At 41.9% G+C, this 21,779-nt stretch overlaps 1 protein-coding gene across 3 annotated transcripts in view; it reads left to right on the forward strand.

Moving 5' to 3' along the window:
* LOC125448020 (adenylate cyclase type 2-like) overlaps positions 1-21,779 on the forward strand; it is a 591,455-nt gene that overhangs the window by 350,838 nt on the left and 218,838 nt on the right. For all 3 annotated transcript variants that reach the window (XM_059653944.1, XM_059653945.1, XM_059653950.1), the window contains one exon: positions 14,913-15,062. In XM_059653944.1, the coding sequence (XP_059509927.1) occupies positions 14,913-15,062 (150 nt within the window). The remainder of the gene's footprint in view (positions 1-14,912; positions 15,063-21,779) is intronic.

Below are 21,779 nucleotides of genomic sequence, written 5' to 3' on the forward strand. Positions count from 1 at the left end.
GTGTGACAATCAGAATTGCATGCAATGTTCCATCTGTGGCCTAACAAATGTTTTTGAAGTTATGACAAGATTTCCTTGGTCCTTTATTGTTAGCCCTGGCTAATGAAGGAAACATCCTGCAATGCTTCTTCACCACCCTGTGTACCAGAGTTAACACCTGCAGGAATCTATGGACTTGTACAACAAGGTCCCTTTTGCATCAGCACTCCCAGGTTCCTACCATGCATTGCATACGACCATCCCTTATTAGACCTCCCAAAATCAGGATTAAATCCCATCTGCTATTTCTGTTTCTCATATTAACCTGTACCTTTGAGACCATTCTCCTCACTGAGGTTGTAGACTTGCTCGCTGACCAATGTGTTTGGTAACAGGCATTTCGTCACCCTGCTAGATAACATCATCAGTGCGCTTCCGATGAAGCGTTGGTGTTCTATCCCGCTTGTAATTCATATGCCTTGGTTCCCTGGATGGTCGGCATTACTGCTGGTTCTGTTTTTCAGTGGTTTGTAGATCGGGTCCAATTCAACGTGTTTTTGATGGAGTCCCAGTTGGAATACCACGTCTCCAGGAGTTCTGCAGCAAAAAGAATGCATTCTCCTCACTATCAACAGCACCACTGATTTTCGTGTCATCTACAATCTGACTAATTCTACCTTCTACATGCACATCCCAGTTATTAATGTGCATAATAAACAGTGTAAAAAGACAGTACCAAATAAAGTGTACTATTCTAAAAGGATGTACTGGTGTGGAGAGACCAAGGTATATATGCATAAGCTAGTAAAGATGGTAGAACAGGTAGAAAGATTTATTAATGAAGCTTAGGGAAATAATGATAAATTTATACAAAACACCAGCTTCATTTCAGATTGAGTATTGTGTACATTTCTGGATGGCACATTATGGGAAGGATGTGAATGCTTGGTTACAAGAATGGATTGGAGAACATGGGACTGCTTTCACTGGAGAGGAGATGGCGATGAGGAGATTTATCTTTGTTGTCCAGATGTTCCAGGGATGAGTGCAGGGCTAGGGATATGGTGTCCTCTGTGGACCTGGTATGTCGGAAGGCAAACTGTAGGGGATCAAGGTAGGTTGGGAGACTGGAATTGATGTGGGCTATGACCAGCCTGTTGAAGCGCGCCATGATTATTGAAGTCAGAACTATTGGACGGCAAAAGTAAAGAACTGATCATCGACTTCAGAAAGAAAGGAGGAGAACACATCCCAGTCTACAACAAGGGAACCAAGGTTGAGAGAGTGAACAGCATCAAGATCCTCAAAATGAAGATAAGTGATGACCTGTCCTGGACATCCCAAGCAAATGCGACAGTCAAGAAGGCACAACAATGCCTGATCTTCCTCAGGCGGCTCAGGAAATTTGGCATGTCCATAAAGTCCCTCACCGACTTCTACAGATGCACCATTGAAAGCATTCTGTCTGGGTGCATAACGGCCTGGTATGGCAACTGCTCTGCCCACACAGAAGGTGGTGTGCACAGCCCAGACCATCACAGAAGCCAACCTTCCATCCATGGAAGATAACAAAGTGTGGAGCTGGATGAACACAGCAGCCAAGCAGCATCTCAGGAGCACAAAAGCTGACGTTTCGGGCCTAGACCCTTCATCTCTGCTGTGTTCATCCAGCCTCACACTTTGTTACCTTGGATTCTCCAGCATCTGCAGTTCCCATTATCCCTTCCATCCATGGATTCTATTTACATCGCTCACTGCCAAGGAAGGGTGGTCAACATCATCAAAGACCCTTCGTACCCTGGTAATGATCTCCTATAACTTCTTCTGTCAGGCAGAAGATACAGAAGCCTGAACAAACGCACAAGCAGGTTCAGGAACAGATTCTTTCCAGCATTTGTCGAACTGTTTAATGGACTCTAGCCTCAAATAATGTAACCTGCAATGTAACTTGTACACCTCAACGTCTTTTTGATCTCTACATCATTTGCTTGCTGTGATCTGCCTGTACCACTCGCAAACAAAGCTTTTCACTGTATTTCGGTACACATGACAATAAATCAACCAAACAATAAATTTGATTGAAACTTTCCAATTTGTGAGTGGTCTAGATACAGTGGATGAAAATGTTCCATTTACTATATGGCAAATGGAAAAGCCCTGCGGAAAATTGATGCATCGAGAGATCTGGGTGTTCTTGTCCATTGTAGCATGAAAGTGGTAACGCAGGCTGATAGAGTGGTCAAGAAGGCATACGGCATGTTTTCATTCACCGGATGGGGCATTGAGTGCAAGAGTTGGGAGGTCATGTTGCAGTTGTATAGGACTTTGGTTCGGCCATGTCTGGAATACTGCGTACAGTTCTGGTCGCCACATTACCAAAAGGATGTGGATGCTTTGGAGAGGGTGTAGAGGAGGTTCACCAGGATGTTGTCTGGTATGGAGGGCACTAGCTATGGAAAGAGGTTGAGTACATTAGGATAATTTACATTAGAAAGACAGAGGTTATGGGGGGGATCTAATTGAGGTCTATAAAATCATGAGAGGTATAGACAGAGTGTATAGCAACAAGCTTTTTCCCAAAGTGGGGGACTCAATTACTAGGAGTCACGATTTCAACATGAGAGGGGAAAAGTTTAAGGGAGATGTGCAGAGGGCGGTGGGTGCCTGGAACCCGTTGCCAGTGGAGGTGGTAGAGGCAGGCACAATTGCATAATTTAAGGTGGATCTGGACAGATACATGGAATAGGTAGGGAGTGGCGAGATACAGATCCTTGGAAAATAGGCGACAGGTTTAGATAGAGGATCCAGATTGGCATAGGCTTGGAGGGCTGAAGGGCCTGTTCATGTGCTGTAATTTTCTTTGTTCTTTTTTGTTCTTTGTCCCAACTGTTAAAAGAATTGAGAACCAAAGGGAGGAAGAAGGGTCTAGGCCCGAAACATCAGCTTTTGTGCTCCTAAGATGCTGCTTGGCCTGCTGTGTTCATCCAGCCCCACACTTTGTTATCTGAGAACCCAAGGGCACGGTTTTCCAAAAGAAGCAAACACAAGGTGAGAAAGGCTTTTTCATATGGCAAGTAGTCAGGGTCTGAGAATTGTATCAGAGATAATGGGAACTGCAGACGCTGGAGAATCCAAGATAATAAAGTGTGAAGCTGGATGAACACAGCAGGCCAAGCAGCATCTCAGGAGCACAAAAGCTGACGTTTCGGGCCTAGACCCTTCTCTCTGATGAAGGGTCTAGGCCCGAAATGTCAGCTTTTGTGCTCTTGAGATGCTGCTTGGCCTGCTGTGTTCATCCAGCTTCACACTTCATTACCAGGGACTGAGAATTCACTGCCTGTAAGTGTTGTGGAGGCAAGTTCAATTGAGGCACTCAAGAGGGTATTGGATACTATTTAAATGTGCTGACATGCTGCCATTATAAGGAAAAGGCAGGAGACTGGCATTAAGTTAAAATCTGCAGCAAACGTGTGCAGACATGATGGGCTGCATGCCCTCCTTCTCTACCATGACGATCTGTGATATGCGCGAATTGGAAATCCTGCATTCAGTGCTGATCAGTGAATAAACACGCAACTGTGAAGGTCTGCAACAAAATCTTCAGAGTATGACTCTCCAACTATATTTCTTTGCAATTCTGACTTTCCTACGCTATGAATGCTGTTTTGCTCCAGATCTGCCAGCCTGAACATTTTCAGGGGAGTTTTAACAAAAACAAATTAATTTGGGTGGGTTGAGAGTTCATACCTTAAAAATCATCAACCCACTTACAACTACTCACGATTTTAATGGAGGTGGGAAGGTGTCTGCACAATGAAAATGCTTTGAGGTGTCTCGTCAGTACTTTAAATATTGCAATGAGGCTGTGACTCTGCACGATCCTCAGGAAATCAGGAGGTATATCTGGGTGATGACGCTGACAAATCTAGGAATTAAATGCTTGTATACTTACCTGTGGGATCCAGTGCAATGTGTATAATCTTCATGTTCAGGAACCACACCCCCAAATTCTCCACTAATGCTCCAACCTCCCTCACAGCTATTCCTCCGACCTCATAAACCCTTTCAGGCCTTCAACTGCTTTCTTCTGAGGCCACTAATCTCCTTCTCAACTTTTGATTCCTGCTGTCGTCCTTCATCCGCCCAATGTTCTTGATATCCTCTTCTGTCCCTCCAAAGAGGATTACAAACTCCCTACTGTACCCTGGCAACCTTCCAATATTCTAGAAACAACCCTGTCCCACACCCATACTGAGAATGTCTGCCGTCTTTCTGCAAGGATGAGTGGCCTTGCTCCTTTTGATCATTTCTAGCAGTTCCTAGTAGGTGGAGTGAGTTGACTGGTTAATTCCAATAACTGCATTCATTTCTAATTAATGAAAAAATGTTTTTGTTCATCTTGTGTTGGTCCAAGAATTTCATCTCTAATGACCCAATACGAATGCTAAGTAATGCTAAGTGAGTTACGCTTAACTTAGCCATACAGTCCAGATCTAACTTTTTCATGATGTGTTGTAGTAAGCTGAGTCAGCAGCTGAAGTGGATTATGAGGGATAAATAAGATCATGGTTTTTTTTCTAATTATTGCCTAGTACCTCTTATGAGAAATTAGCTTCTTAAACATTGAGTTTAAATATTACAAATGCTCACTTGAGTAATATACAAGAGGACCGGGTGATCTCAGCATCCATTACACAACATGACTTAAAATTCTATCAGAGATAGTGGGAACTGCAGATGCTAGAGAATCCAAGATAACAAAGTGTGGAGCTGGATGAACACGGCAGGCCAAGCAGCATCTTAGGAGCACAAAAGCTGACATTTCGGGCCTAGACCCTTCATCAGAAAAGGGGGATGGGGTGACGGTTCTGAAATAAATAGGGAGAGAAGGGGAGGCAGATCGAAGGTGGATAGATGAGAAGATGGGTGGAGAGGAGACAGACAAGTTAAAGAGGCGGGGATGGAGCCAGTAGAGGTGAGTTGGGGAGGTAGGGAGGGGATAGGTCAGTCCGGGGAGGACGGACAGGTCAAAGGGGTGGGATGAGATTAGTAGGTAGGAAATGGGGGTGCGGCTTGAGGTGGGAGGACGGGATAGGTGAGAGGAAGAAGCTTCAAAATCTCCCCTTCCCCCACTGCATCCAAGAACCAGCCCAGCTCATGCCCGCCTCCCTAACCTGTTCTTCCTCTCACCTATTCCCTCCTCCCACCTCAAGCTGCACCCCCATTTCCTACCTACTAACCTCATCCCGCCCCCTTGACCTGTCCATCCTACCAGGACTAACCTACTCGTTCCCTACCTCCACACCTACACTCATCTCTACTGGCTCCATCCCTGCCCCTTTATCTTGTCTGTCTCCTCTCCACCTATCCTCTCCTCTATCCACCTTCAATCCGCCTCCCCCTCTCTCCCTATTTATTCCAGAACCCTTTCCCCCTCCCCCTTTTCTGAAGAAGGGTCTTGACCTGAAATGTCAGCTTTCCTGCTCTTCTGATGCTGCTTGGTCTGCTGTGTTCATCCAGCTCCACACCTTGTTATCTGTGACTTAAATTTTGCCAGACGATGCCTGGAGCTGTTTTACATTTTAGGGCTAGTTTTACAAAATCATGAAGCTTTGGTTGTCAGGAGATCATATTTGGAATTCAGATATGTACTTGGCACAAGTTTCCATCTACAGCAGAATGTAATTATATACATTTATTCCTTTAATTCCTCCCAACAGTGTGATTAGAGAGACATAACAACTGCAATTTAACAGATTCATACCACTATTGCCAATAAATTGTCATGGAGTTTTTCCTTCCATTGGTTGCCCATCTAATGGGTATATTAATGTAGGTCATTCAAAGCTTAGTTTTCAAAATTATGGAATAGATTCAAAAGCTGTCATTCAAGGCACAAATATTGACTTGCTGAAAGATTACATCTTCGCAAGTTGTTGCATGGGTCAGTCATCAGAACATTGAATGTCAGAGCAAGTTCTAAGGGATGAAAAAAGGATATAATGAATAGAAACAGGAGTAGCCCTTTCTATCAAGCCATCTAACATATCTCTTGATTTCTTGGAAGACCAAAAAACCTGTCCTTTTCAGCTTTAAATATAGTCAATGATGACACAACCACAGTCCTCCGTGATAGAGGAGAATTTCAAAGATAAATTGTGCATAGGTTGCACTCAAAGTGCAGAGATTCAATCAATGGAAGCAATGATCAGAGAATCCTGTTTCGTGTTATTTCTAATTTCTTCTTAATAAAATTATTCACAGGGAAATCAAAGGCATCGAAAGGTCAGCTCTATTGTACCAAAAAACTTTCAATGCGATTCAGTGCAAAATTGATGTTTTAAATCAGAGCAGTTAAATCAAAATGTTGGTTGGGAGAGATAAAGTTAGTGCATTTTAGAATAGATCAGTACTAGGTCAAGTCTGTGACACACAAGATAAATTGATCTGAATTTTTTAACCTCGATCTTTGCCTGCCTGCATCTGTTGCCAATCTCTTATTGCCTTTAAGAAGGTGAGGCTCTGCATAGGACTGTTGCACTCGTCTGCTGTAGGTACTCTATGGCGCTGTTCAGTTGGAAATTCCAGGATTTTAACTCAATGGCAATGAAGAAGTGGCAATATATTTCCAATTTAGTATGGTATGTGACTTCGAGAACTGGCAAATGCTGGCATTTCCATGGCCGAGTTTCTTTCGCTCATCTAGGTGATAAAGTCTTGGGTTTGAAACACACAACTTAAGGATTCATAATGAGTTGTTGCATTGCATTTTATGCATAGTGTTCACAACTTGCACTGTGCACTTATGGTGGAGCATCTCAATGTTTATGGTGGGTAATGGGATGCTGTTCAAGCAAGTTGCTTTATCTTGGATGGCGTTTAGCTTCTTAAAAGTATTCAGATGTGCATTCATCCAGGCAAGTCATTGATGTTCTACAACACTTTTAACTTTATCTGGTAAATTGTTGCCAGGTTTTGGGAAATTGTGAGGTGAGTTACTCCACTTAGAATTCCTGGCTTGTAGGCTTTCTCTTGTAGCAATCCTATTTATATGACTGTTCCACTTATATTTCTTGTCTGCTCCACCACCAGCTATCCCCCACCCCAGGATGTTGACGATCAGGAAGTCAGCAATGGTAGTACCATTGAATGTCAAAAACAGATGATTAAACTCTGTTTTTGAGGATCATTATTGTGTAAATGCTACTTGCCTCTTATCAGTACAAAGTTGAATTGTGTCCAAGTATAGCTGCATATGCATGTAGACTGCTTCACTATCTGAGGACTTGTGAATAGTATTGAATACTGTGCAGTCATAAGAGGACATTCCTTTATGTTACAGGGCAATCATTGATGAAGCAGCTGAAAATGATTGGTTGTAGGACACTCCCCTAGGAGCTCTTGCAGAAGTTTTTGTTTTGTTTGCAAAGTACGCATTTAAATTTAGGGTAAAATGCAGGGGCATATGTAATCTGTTAGGAAATCTGCCTGACAAAGTCTTGTTTGATTGTTAGTCATCGAAAGGAAAGCTTAGGTTGTTTCGCTGGGAAGACTGGACGAGGAATTTATTTCTGAATACAATGGCAGAAAACTAAGTGTTTTCAAGGTTTCATAAATTTGACAATGTTAGGTTGTAAACAGCTTTAGATGAAAGAAAGTTGCACTCTTACGGAGAGTGAATTTACATTTCTACCTCGATACATGCCTGTGTGATTCATGTCACTATGGGAACGATTCAGAAAAAGCCAATAAAAATTATGTTACAGGTTCTTCCTACAATACCACTAAATATTACAGGCGGCATTTTTAAATCTATTTAGAATGAGGAGACAGGGAACAGATACAGGGCATAGAAGTCTCTAAGATTTTTTATGCAGGCTGGAAGCTTGTGCTGGGATTAGAAGTACCAGTTTTTTTGGAGAGTCAAAACATGCCTTGGAAACTCAGCCAGTTAGAGTTAGAGGTTGAGTTAGAGGGAGAGTATCCAGGAAAGGAAACTTCTCAGTGAAAGACGGTTTGAAAATTGCTGTGAAATCAGGCTGTGAAATGAAAAGAACAGGAATAAGCCATCATAAACTAAGAATCACTTTGGATTAATGCTTTGGGAAAATGGAACGACTACCTAAAGAATAGAGTAAAATGTACACATGAAGTGTTGCAGAGATAATAGAAACTGCCAATGCTGGAGAATCTGGGATAACACGGTGTGAAGCTGGATGAACACAGCAGGCCAAGCAGCATCAGAGGAGCAGAAAAGCTTGACGTTTCGGGTTAGGACCCTTCTTCAGAAATGGGGGAGGGGAAGGGGTTTCTGAAATAAATAGGGAGATGAAGGAGGCGGATAGAAGATGAATAAAGGAGAAGATAGGGTAAGAGGAGACAGACAGGTCAAAGAGGCGGGGCGTGTTTGGGGGAGGGGAGATTGTGAAGCTTGTGAAGTCCACATTGATACCCTTGGGCTGCAGTGTTCCCAAGCAAAATATGAGATGCTGTTCCTGCATCTTTTGGGTGGCGAGATTGTAGCATTGCAGGAGGCCCAGGATGGGCATGTTCTCCGAGGAGTTAGACGGGGGGGGTTAATGGAAATGGTTCGCGACTGGGAGATGTAGTTCTTTGTTGCGAACAGAGCAAAGGTGTTCTGCAAAGCGGTCCCCAAGCTTCTGTTTGGTTTCCCCGCTGTAGAGACGGCCATGCCAAAATCAGCCCAGCTAATCCACGCCTCCCTAACCATTCCTCTCACCTCAAGCCCCACCCCAGCCCCTACCCACTAACCTCATCCCACCCCCTTGACCTGTCTATCCTCCCTGGACTGACCTATTTCCGCCCCCCCCCCCCCCCCCCCAACTCCACACCTACGTTCACCTTTGCTGGCTCTAACCCTACCTCTTTGACCTGTCTGCCTCCTCTCACCCTATCTTTTCCTTTATCCATCTTCAATCCACCTCCCCCTGTTTCCCTATTTATTTCAGAATCCCCTTCCCCTCACCCATTGCTGAACCAGGGTCCCGACCTGAAACATCAAGCTTTCCTGCTCCTCTGATGCTGTTTGGCCTGCTGTGTTCATCCAGCTTCGCACCGTGTTATCTACACATGAAGTGTGTTGTTTTTGGTAGGATTGAAAATAAGGAGGATAATATTCAGTTCTATAGATTAAAGAAAAGGTGTCCTGTAGAGTCTTTAGATACGTACAGCTCTGACTGTTTCTGCTAGTTTATTAGAATAATCTGCAGATCTGTCTGAGAAGTGATACTGAATGATTTTGATCTTGTGCCTGAAGTTTATCAATTGACATTTAGGATGACCAGAAAGGAATCTAATCAGTCATTTGTGGAATTTGCAAGAGAAAAAGAAATGTGATGGGTCTGTGTTTGCATCACTAAAGCAAGACAAACATTTTGAGAATATAAAGCCTATGTGATAATTGGAAGAATTCAGAAATAGCATTCGTGCAAATTTAAAAACTTTTTTAGATGAATGAGAAGGATTAGAACTAAAGAGTACTTCAACATAATTCTTTTGTAATAAGATTGAACATAGAATAGCCAATTGCTCGAAGTTAAGTGGGAGACTGATTGCAGTTATAGGACTATCCAAAGTATGTACTGGAAGGAGGCATCAGGAAAGCATGAATATATTTAAACTGTAGCGGTAATACAAGGAAAACCTGTTTTCTTAGAAAGTACTTAGAAGGAAGAGATAGTTCGGGACATTTGTTATTATGGTGTAATTTGAATTAAAGATATTGGGAGATGCCATAGCAAAGTCAGTCACTGATACTAGTTAATGATATTATTTGTCTTCCAAGGACTTAATGAAGGACAGAATATTAATTGAAGATGTACACGGGGATACAAACCAGAGTTGGAGTAGAGAGTGATTTGATAAATGAAGAAGTCTTATGGGAGTAGTGAAACAAATCACCATTGATGGTTAATTGGAATTTATTTTGGGAAATGTCCAGATAGTTTCAAGAATACTAGCTTGGGCAATGGTGGTGGAATAACTAGTGGAGATAAAAGAAATTGAAATGTTACAAAAGAGACATGTTGGATCATTTCCGTACTGTGCTGTAGATCCCAGGATCACTAAATTAAACAAGAGAGAAATGAGTCAATGAAACTGGGGGATGTTCTGTAAATTCAGTAATCAGATACAATTATTAAAAATGTAACTAAAAGAGATGAAGGTAAAGAGAATGAAGCCAATGTGTGGAACAAAAGGATTAAGAATTGTAAAACTTGTATCAAACAATCTACTCAGAATTTGAATCAGAAGTGACACCCAAATGCTATTATTTGAAAGAAAAAAAAGGAAATAGAGACTGCCTCAAATGTGAGCCAACAAGAAATGGGCAGTAGTCTGTCAGATGGTAATTCCATCTGAGAAATCTAATGAAACTTTATCTGTGGCTTATGAACTCCAGCGCTAGATCAATCCAGTATAAGAATAGCACAGGCAAAAACATTTTTGTTGGCTTGGAATTTATAAGGATGTGATCAAATTTTGCTGGACATGCCATATATATCTCATTGTGGGGATACCCCAGCCCTTAATTAATTAACATTTAATTCCAATACTAGCTTTTTAAAAAAAACTAGCAAGCAGGGTCTTTTACCAACTTGTGTAAGACATTTTTCTCGAACCAGGAATAGGAATCAGTATCTTTTTATAACAATTATGGAACTGTGTCCCCACCTATATCCCTGTCACCTCACTCGCTTCTCACCCACCTCATTTCCCATACTCCTCAGCCTCACAAATCACTCATCAGATATCTATGATATGAAAACCACACAATCCTGTACAAATATTTTGAAGTATTTGAGAAGTTCATAAACCTATCGAAATAAACAAATGGTGCTTGATTTACATTTGCAAAACAAAATCTACTTAACAGTTCAAAAATATATTGACATTAAAAAATTGTCCTTGAAATGCACTTTTTTAAAAAAACCATAAACCTTTAACCACTTGTAACTTAATTAAGTTTGCATTCCCCTGATAACTGGAGTTAGAATTCAGCCAAATATTCGTTATGGGATTCCATTGAAAGAGTACGTAAACAACTCCTGCTTAGCTGAATTCAGTAGAGTTTGGAATTCACTCAAAACGTCTTAGTAAGATGAATTAAGTAACTGTGACAACAAAATCACTTGAGCTGAATCCATTAAAGACTTTGAAGACAGCCAGAAACTCTGTTATCAGTTCAAGCTTTGAAACAGCCAAGCAGACAGCTAAGCCTAACTTGAAGGAATAAATGAATGTAAAACAAACATTTCACACAGGTTGCCCCCTGAATTCCATTTCTGTGCATTGCAGAATACCAGTGGAGACAGTTGTGTTCCTCTGCAACATCACGTTATAGAAAATTGCAGTCGAAATAATTGGGCCTGGGAAAAACCGGGTTGGGGCAGACCACCAAAACATATCACTTAAAATCGCTCAAAAATCACTCAAAAGCCAAACATCAAGGGTAGAATGGTTTGGATAAATGTTTAATTTATATCCAATAATGAAATAAAAGTAAAGTTAATACCTTACCTTGAAAAATTGTTGAGATGAATTGATGGCAGATGAGGTTTTGAAGTTGCTCTGTTGTTAATGCAGGGACTGAGGGTCGTCAACATGACCATTATCATCGTCACCTTCAGATAGATTGTGGTTGCAGGGTTAGGGTGAAAAATCCAGAAGTAGATGGCTGTGGTTCATTGCCTTCTGTCTGTGTCTTGGGGTTGGCTTAAAAAAGACGTCCAGTTTTTGCTGCTTTGCCCTTTTTCTTCTTCAATGAAAAAGCTGTTCATAAGAAGCTAACTAAGATCTTATTCCATGAATAGGAGAGGCAATGACCTAATGGTATTATCGCTGTGCTGTTAATCCAGAGACCCGGATAACATTCCAGGGAGCTAGGTTCAAATCCCACCATGGCAGATGGTGGAATTTGAACTCAACAAAAATATCTGGAGTTAAGAATGTAATGATGCAATAACCATGAATCCGTTGCCAATTGTTGGGAAAAACCCATCTGGTTCACTAAGGAGGGAAACTGCCATCCTTACCTGGTCTGACCTACGTGTGACTCCAGATCCACAGCAATGTGGTTGACTCTGAACTGCCCTCTGGGCAATTAAGGATGGGCAATAAATGGTGCCTTCCCATGTTTATAAATGATAAATGATGCCCTCATCCCATGAATGAATAAAGAAAAAGAACTGCTGCCCTGCTGCATTCTGCATTGTAATTGTTATCCTCTCAGAGCTGCGACTGCTTCTCAATTTCCATCAGGGTAGAAGACAAAACTGAAGAGGAAAGCTCTCGTGATGCTGCACCCTGGACTACTACTACTTCGTAAAAGCTGAAAGAACTGTGGATGCTGTAAATCAGGAACAAAAACAAAGTTGCTGGAAAAGCTCAGCAGGTCTGACAGCATCTGTGAAGAAAAATTCCGAGTTAATGATTCAGACGATGGGTCACTTGACCCGAAGCATTAACTCTGTTTTTTTTTCTTTTTCTTGCCAGACCTGCTGAGCTTTTCCAGCAACTTCTGTTTTTGTTCATCTTCTTCATGTGCAGTTTCCACTTTACCATCAGAGACAAGTTGTTGTAGAGAGTCTTCACAGTGGGAATAAAGCAGAAAGCGATTCACGACAAAGTCTGCGAAAAATGATCATGTGATGCTGGTGTGAACATAGAACATAGAACATAGAACAGTACAGCACAGAACAGGCCCTTCAGCCCACAATGTTGTGCCGACCATTGATCCTCATGGATGCACCCTCAAATTTCTGTGACCATATGCATGTCCAGCAGTCTCTTAAATGACCCCAATGACCTTGCTTCCACAACTGCTGCTGGCAACGCATTCCATGCTCTCACAACTCTCTGCGTAAAGAACCTGCCTCTGACATCCCCTCTATACTTTCCACCAACCAGCTTAAAACTATGACCCCTCGTGCTAGCCATTTCTGCCCTGGGAAATAGTCTCTGGCTATCGACTCTATCTATGCCTCTCATTATCTTGTATACCTCAATTAGGTCCCCTCTCCTCCTCCTTTTCTCCAATGAAAAGAGACCGAGCTCAGTCAACCTCTCTTCATAAGATAAGCCCTCCAGTCCAGGCAGCATCCTGGTAAACCTCCTCTGAACCCTCTCCAAAGCATCCACATCTTTCCTATAATAGGGCGCCCAGAACTGGACGCAGTGTGGACACCCTTTCAGCGCTACATTGCATGTATTCAGGACAAAGTCCGTGCAACAATCATGTGCTGTCGAGTCATACTCCTCCACGCACTGATGGAATCGCGTTATAGCCAACCCAGCAATAGCAATGTTACAGAGATGGTAGGAACTGCCGATGCTGGAGAATCTGAGATAACAAGGTGTAGAGCTGGATGAATACAGCAGGTCAAGCAACATCAGAGGAGCAGGAAAGCAGCAATAGCAATAGTGTTTTATCAAAAGCATTCCCTAACCGTCAGTCACATTAAAGCCAATTCACATTGCTGGAACACGCATTATAGTGGAACCAACTATACTATAATGTGGATAAAGAATTTTCCAGTTTCACAGTTTTCTTGGCCATTGAAAACTTGTCAGATGTTAGTAGTGACAACCTGGCAGACATTTTTAATGTCTCACTCAATTTTCAAAACAAAGCTCTATCATCACTTAACATATTAATAAACATATATAACTTATGATGCATGAAATGTTATGAAATTTGATGTAAATTGTTCCATGAGGCTTTTTTTTATGTAGCCAGACAACAAATAAAACTGACGGATGTTTGTACCATCCTGAGGGATGATCTCATTCACAAATGATGGTTGGGTTTTGGATGGGAAACAAATGCTTCCAAATCATGATAGTAATGGTCCATCTGATCAGCGTCTTGACCAGAAAATCATAGGCGCAGTTGGTGTTCTGTTTTTGCAATGGTCAATGTTATTTTTATGGAGCATGGAGGAGCAGCCATATTCTTCACAATGCGTCACATGGCCAAATGACCTTCTGGGAACCTCCTTATCTTGATATAGGGCATCATGGTGGCTCAGTGGTTAGCACTGCTGCCTCACAGCACCAGGGACCTGGGTTCGATTCCACCCTCGGGCGACTGTCTGTGTGGAGTTTGCACATTCTCCCAGTGTCTGCGTGGGTTTCCTCCAGGCGCTCTGGTTTCCTCCCACAGTCCAAAGGTGTGTAGGCTAGGTGGATTGGCCATGCTAAATTGCCTGTAGTGCTCATGGATGTGCAGATTAGGTAGGTTATAGCTGGGTGGGATGCTTTGAGGTTCAGTGTGGACTTGTTGGGCCGAAGGGCCTGTTTCCACACATGTAGAAGTATCACTTCTTCATGATTCAATGAAGAAATCATACTGTGTGTATCATGCCTGACTAATGTCCCCATTCAATACTCCACAACCAGTTGGGTCTTAAAATGACAATCGTAGCCATGTACACCACAGGACCACAATTTTCATTTTAAAAGAGCCAGACCATTGGGCTGCTCTCTCAATAAGATTGAGATGACTGGTGGTGGCTTAACCTGAGGATCACTGCAGCTCAGGAGAGGCGAGGGATTCGGAAGAAGAGTCCTTCATGGTAATCTCAGCCAGCACAAGAATTGAACCCGCACAATTAGTATCACTCTGCATCATAAATCTAGCCAACTAAGCTGACCTACTGTCTTTGCGTTGGTGGGAATAAATTCCATTGCATTTCCACTAGGCAAGAGGTCTCAAAATCTCTGCTTATGGCCAGTAAGCCAGACATGTAAATTGGATATATTGAACTTAACATTTGATTCTCCACGTATGCACCACTGTTAGGCGACACTATGCTAGGAGTCAAATCACGAAAAAATGTACTGTTCACATTAAAAGTCATGAGCATTGCTGAAAATAAATTTTGGGTTTTTTTTGCTTTAATTTCATCCAGATCATGGCCAATGTCATCATTTTCATCTGTGGAAATTTGGCAGGAGCCTATCACAAGCACTTAATGGAACTTGCCCTGCAGCAGACATATCAAGACACATGCAATTGCATTAAGTCACGTATCAAGCTTGAATTTGAAAAACGCCAACAGGTAAATATTTATGTTCCATATATATGTTTCGCTCCATGACAGTATTTTTCTATTGAGATATTTGACATTGACTTTTAGCTAATGTAATCCATTCAGACGATTTTGATTGGTTTATTCTATCACTCGGGCCTCTCAATAATATTTATGTTCTGAATTGTAAGGAATTTGAGCTCAAACTTGACAAGGAATTGATAGCAAAAGCAGTTGATTTGTAACAAGTTGGAAAGATTTATTAAGAATCAAAATACAAGGTTGAACAAAACCAGACAGTAATTTACTGAACCAGTGAGGCCAAATATCCTGTATTAACCAATTCCTGTTTTAACCATGTAGACCATACATATGACCATTTAGACTGGTCATATGTTCTCTTGTTTGTTGTATCATCATCCACACAACTGTGAGGCTCTTCTTTGTGGTGGCTCTATTCTCTGCTGATGGAAGGGTTTTTGACTCTCACTTTCAGAGTTCCTGTGTGATTTTTACCTGGTGATTGGACTTAAGTTTGCGTAATCCCAAGTGTAAGACCATCTGTGTTGATTCTTAGAGCATGTAATCACACTAAAGGTGGTAGAGGTTTGGAACTCTCTTACATAAGCGGCTGTTGATGGTATAATAGTTGTTAATTTTAAATCTGAGACAATTTTTTTGTGGTGAGCAAAGGTATTAAGAGGTATGGGCCAAAGGCAGGTATTTGGCATTATACCACAGATCAGTCAAGTCATTGTATGCCTAAAAGGCCTTGAGCGACTGAATGGCAGACTCCTATTCCTTTGCTCCCATGTGTTTGAACTATAATGGGCAAATTGTGCCCAAACTTATCCATATCTTCCCAAAAGCAAAAACCAGTTGAACTTGTAAATTCCAAAACTGGTCTACCTCATCTTGTCCACTTCAAAATGGAGTTCCAGTATGACCGAATCATCCAGGTCTTACAGCTTTAGTTTTTGTTAACCTCCAGGTCACTAGAAAGTGCTTCTCTATTTGGCACATACATCTTGGTCCTTTTGGGAGAAAAAATATCAAAGAAGAAGTATATTATCTAAATGATGAGAGATTGCAGAGTTTTTAAGTTGCAGAGGGATGTTGGCATCACTGTACTTGAATCATAGTAGGCTGGTGTGCAAGTACAGCAAGTAGTTAAGGAAGCACACAGAATGATATCACCTACTTTGAGAGAAATTGAATATAAAAGTAGGTAGATTATGCTTCAGTTATTGCATTGGTGAGACCACATCTACAATGTTTTGCACAGTACTAATCACCTTATTTAAGGAAGGAGGTAAATGTGTTTGATGCAATTCAAAGAAGATTTACTAGACGTCTACCTGGAATGGACAAATTTTCTTATGAAGAAAGGTTGGATAGGCTCGGCTCGTACCTGTGGGACTTAGAAGAGGAAGGGGCAACTTGATTGAAATATGTTAGATCCTGGGTGGCCTTGACAGGTAGCATGTCGAAAGGGATTTCCTTTAATAAGAGAATCTACAATGAGGATTAACTGTCTAGAAATAAGGAATCCTCTTTTAAAACACAGGTGAGATGATATTTTGAGATAATGGGAACTGCAGATGCTGGAGAATCCAAGACAACAAAATGTGAGGCTGGATGAACACAGCAGGCCAAGCAGCATCTCAGGAGCACAAAAGCTGACGTTTCGGGCCTAGACCCTTCATCAGAGAGGGGGATGGGGTGAGGGTTCTGGAATAAATAGGGAGAGAGGGGGAGGCGGACCGAAGATGGAGAGAAAAGAAGATAGGTGGAGAGAGTATAGGTGGGGAGGTAGGGAGGGGATAGGTCAGTCTTCCCTGGACTGACCTATCCCCTCCCTACCTCCCCACCTATACTCTCTCCACCTATCTTCTTTTCTCTCCATCTTCGGTCCACCTCCCCCTCTCTCCCTATTTATTCCAGAACCCTCACCCCATCCCCCTCTCTGATGAAGGGTCTAGGCCCGAAACGTCAGCTTTTGTGCTCCTGAGATGCTGCTTGGCCTGCTGTGTTCATCCAGCCTCACATTTTGTTGTCTGAGATGATATTTTGTTCCTCTTAGAGAGTTGTGACACTTATGAACTCTCCCAAAAGACAGTGAAAACAGAGTCCTTGAATGTTTTTAAGGCAGAAGTGGATAGAGCCTTCTTAGACAAGAGAAAGTTGGATGGTAGTTTTGAAATTACTTTTAAATTGACCTTAATCATATTGAATGTCAGAACAGGCCAAGCAGTGTAGCCCTGTTATTTATTTTGTATCAGAACCCATTGTGTCAGTTTCAACTGATTAGAACCAGTCCTCGAACGGCAATGCTAATACAGCAATATGCCCCTCATCACATGTACACTTTTAAGTTCAGAGATTAGGGATAGTTACAGGAATAGACTACTTCGCTCTGGGCCTTATAAGGGGATAGGACTGGGTGGAATGCTCCAAAGGTCGGCATGTACTTGTTGAGCCAAAGGGTCTGTTTCTGCACTGTAGAGATTCTATCATTCTATGATCTACCATTCAATTAGATAATATGTAATTGATCATCTACCTCAATGTTCCTGTTCCATTTCCATATTCCTCAATGTCAATAATCCTCGGAAAGCTATCAGTGGCTGTCATGAACATGCTCAATGATTACATTCCCACTTTCCACTTTCTACTGGGTGTACAATTCCAAAGTTTCACTGTCTTCTTAATGAAGAAACTTCTCCTTTTCACAGTCTTCAGTGATCTACTCTTTATCCTGAGAATATGTCCTTTAAGTGGCATAAGAAATAGGAGCAAAAATAGGACATTCATGCCCTTAAGCCTGCCCTAAAATTCTGTAAAATCATGGCTGATCTGTCCCAGGTCGTAACTCATCTTTCATGCCAACTCATCATAGCTTTATACTCTTCGACATTAAAAAAAAATCCATATTCCTTCTCATTAAATACTTTCAGTTTTAGCCTGACCAGCCAGGCGAAACATCTTATCCATCCCCACCCCATCCTACTTTATAATAGTATTTGTTTAAAAGGGGTCAGACCTCACTCTTAAAAATCTGGGGAATACAGGTACACTGTCCTTATTAAACAAATCTGTCATCCATTGGATTATTCTTATGAACCTCCATTGCACTGCCCCTGTAGTAAGTACATTCCTCCTTAGATAAAGGGACCAAAACAGTACACGATACTTCACTCAGGTGAATTCTCAACACTTGGAGCAAGACATCTTTACTGTTGTACTCAATTCTCTCCAAACAAGACTAACATATCACTTGTCATCTTAATTGCTTACTGTACTTGCATGCTAACTTTTCATGACTTATGAACAAAGACATCCAGGTCCCTTTGGGCACCTACACTTTCCAATGGCTCACCATTTAAGAAACAGTTTGCCTTATTGCTTCATTTCTACCAAATTGAATAACTTCACAATTATTCACATTATAATCCAATGCTATCTTCTCGATTTATTCACTTAATTGAAGTAGTAGACTCCATACATCCTCTCACAATGTATATTCTCAGTCAGTTTGGTGTATTCAGTAATTGTGAAAATATTGCAATTATTCCTCAGTTGCTAACAATGCCTACACCCTATACAGGATTAATGACCCAAAGTTTTAGAATGAATGATAGTGCATTCAAACACAATACAAAATTCTAATTTTAGTATTTTAGTCACTCTTTCCCAAAGGCTCCTTTACAGGCTGAGAATACTGTACAAGGAAGAGGATGTTACCTTGAACGTGTAAAGACTCTAGTTTGGCCTCAGCTGAATTATTACCATACTCATTGAGCAGGATCCATTTCTAAAATTCTTATTTCCTTGAATCCTTGTTTTCAGTCCTAACTTGGCTTCCCTCATCTCTCTCTCTCTGGTGTCCTCCAGCCCCACATGCTGTGCTAAGAAAAATGGTGTGAGGTATTGCTTTTCACTGTTTTGTGAGAGCAAGTTCATGTGTTTCTTTTGAAATTTCAGACCTCCCTCCTGTGATCCTGCTCTTCTAAAATGAAAGTAACAAGTGTTAACATTTGGGGCATGAGTAAGTACAGACAGATGGTTGCCTGTTGAAAGAAAGACATGTTTGGCATCGTTTGCAAGGATAACATTTAGGTGAGAAAACAAGGCTGGTTTAAACTCTGCAGGTGTTTTTGTTTTAGGCTGACCACACACGACACGGCTGACATTCCTAATTCTCACAATTTCTATCACCCATTCTCCAGGTGATGACAACACATTAATGAACTGGTGCTTTCCTGTGACATGTTCCTTGTTGTAGTGTGCAAACTTGTCCTGAAAGAAAGAAGCAAGTGAGTCATGGTTAAAATAGCAAAAAGTTTTGATCATTTGTGCACAAGTGTAAAATAACGTTGGTGTATGAAAAGTGGTTGATGTAAGAGGAGGTAAAGGAAGTAACAGTGAGTAGAATAATTGATACAGGGTGAAAATACGACAGCATGAAAAACTGTTTTTGTTGGTGATTGCTGGTCATTAAGGGAGTAAAAGGTTGAAAGTGCTGCAGCAGTTGTTGATGTTGAATTGAGCAAAGAGTGATGAATAATATCATTTAGGAAGCCTGCCTTAGCTAGTGCGGTCAGTTCACTCACAGCCTGATCTGGGACAATGCTTCTGACACACCTGCACTTAACCACCCAGCCCTCTAAAGATGCTTGTCTTGATAACTCTTTGCTATCTGTTGAACAGAACATTTTTTCCCGATCAACCTCACACTGAAACCTTCAGTGCAGTCTAAAACTAGAGGGGCTATTACAGCGTTTACTGTGTCTGGCATTGAGCAGTGTCTTTGATAACAGGTGTGTATCTCTTTTTCAACAGGTAAAGAATACTTTTAAAAGTCATCAGAAACATGAAAAATTTATGCCCCTAAATCAGCCAGTTACCATTGAAGAATGTGAATGGTGTTGATGGCCTGTTTTTGTTACTTAATTAATGAGGGACCAGGTGAGCACAGTGGCGCATGTGATTAGCACTGCTGCCTCACAGCGCCAGGGAGCCGGGTTTGATTCCACCCTTGGGCAACTGTCTGAGTGGAGTTTGCAGATCCTCTCCATATCTGCATAGGTTTCCTCCTATAGTCCGAAGATATGTAGACTAGGTGGATTGCCCAGGCTAAATTGCCCATAATGTCAAGGATTGCGCAGAATAGGTGGATTAGCCATGGGAAATATAGGGTTACAGTGATGGGATGGGTCTGGCTAGGATGCTTTTTTCAGGGTCAGAGTAGACTCAATGGTCCAAATGGCCTGCTTCCACATTGTAAGGATTCTATCATTCTAAATCGAAGGCTTTCTTTGCCTCCCAGTAATCAAACTTGCATTCTGAGGGATATATAGAACATAGAACATAGAACAGTACAGCACAGAACAGGCCCTTCAGCCCACAATGTTGTGCCGACCATTGATCCTCATGTATGCACCCTCAAATTTCTGTGACCATATACATGTCCAGCCGTCTCTTAAATGACCCCAATGACCTTGCTTCCACAACTGCTGCTGGCAACGCATTCCATGCTCTCACAACTCTCTGCGTAAAGAACCTGCCTCTGACATCCCCTCTATACTTTCCACCAACCAGCTTAAAACTATGACCCCTCGTGCTAGCCATTTCTGCCCTGGGAAATAGTCTCTGGCTATCAACTCTATCTTATGCCTCTCATTATCTTGTATACCTCAATTAGGTCCCCTCTCCTCCTCCTTTTCTCCAATGAAAAGAGACCGAGCTCAGTCAACCTGTCTTCATAAGATAAGCCCTCCAGTCCAGGCAGCATCCTGGTAAACCTCCTCTGAACCCTCTCCAAAGCATCCACATCTTTCCTATAATATGGCGACCAGAACTGGACGCAGTATTCCAAGTGCGGTCTAACCAAAGTTTTATAGAGCTGCAACAAGATCTCACGACTCTTAAACTCAATCCCCCTGTTAATGAAAGCCAAAACACCATATGCTTTCTTAACAACCCTGTCCACTTGGGTGGCCATTTTAAGGGATCTATGTATCTGCACACCAAGATCCCTCTGTTCCTCCACGCTGCCAAGAATCCTATCCTTAATCCTGTACTCAGCTTTCAAATTCGACCTTCCAAAATGCATCACCTCGCATTTATCCAGGTTGAACTCCATCTGCCACCTCTCAGCCCATCTCTGCATCCTGTCAATGTCCCGCTGCAGCCTACAACAGCCCTCTACACTGTCAACGACACCTCCGACCTTTGTGTCGTCTGCAAACTTGCTGACCCATCCTTCAATTCCCTCGTCCAAGTCATTAATAAAAATTACAAACAGTAGAGGCCCAAGGACAGAGCCCTGTGGAACTCCACTCACCACTGACTTCCAGGCAGAATATTTTCCTTCTACTACCACTCGCTGTCTTCTGTTGGCCAGCCAATTCTGTATCCAAGCAGCTAAGTTCCCCTGTATCCCATTCCTCCTGACCTTCTGAATGAGCCTACCATGGGGAACCTTATCAAATGCCTTACTGAAGTCCATATACACCACATCCACAGCTCGACCCTCATCAACTTTTCTAGTCACATCCTCAAAAAACTTGATAAGGTTTGTAAGGCATGACCTACCCCTCACAAAGCCGTGTTGACTGTATTTGATCAAGCCATGCTCTTCCAGATGGTCATAAATCTTATCCCTCAGAATCCTTTCTAACACCTTGCAGACGACAAACGTGAGACTTACCGGTCTATAATTGCCGGGGATTTCCCTATTTCCTT

The sequence above is a fragment of the Stegostoma tigrinum genome, chromosome 2 (genome assembly GCF_030684315.1).
Source record: "Stegostoma tigrinum isolate sSteTig4 chromosome 2, sSteTig4.hap1, whole genome shotgun sequence".
Taxonomy (NCBI): Eukaryota; Metazoa; Chordata; class Chondrichthyes; order Orectolobiformes; family Stegostomatidae; genus Stegostoma; species Stegostoma tigrinum.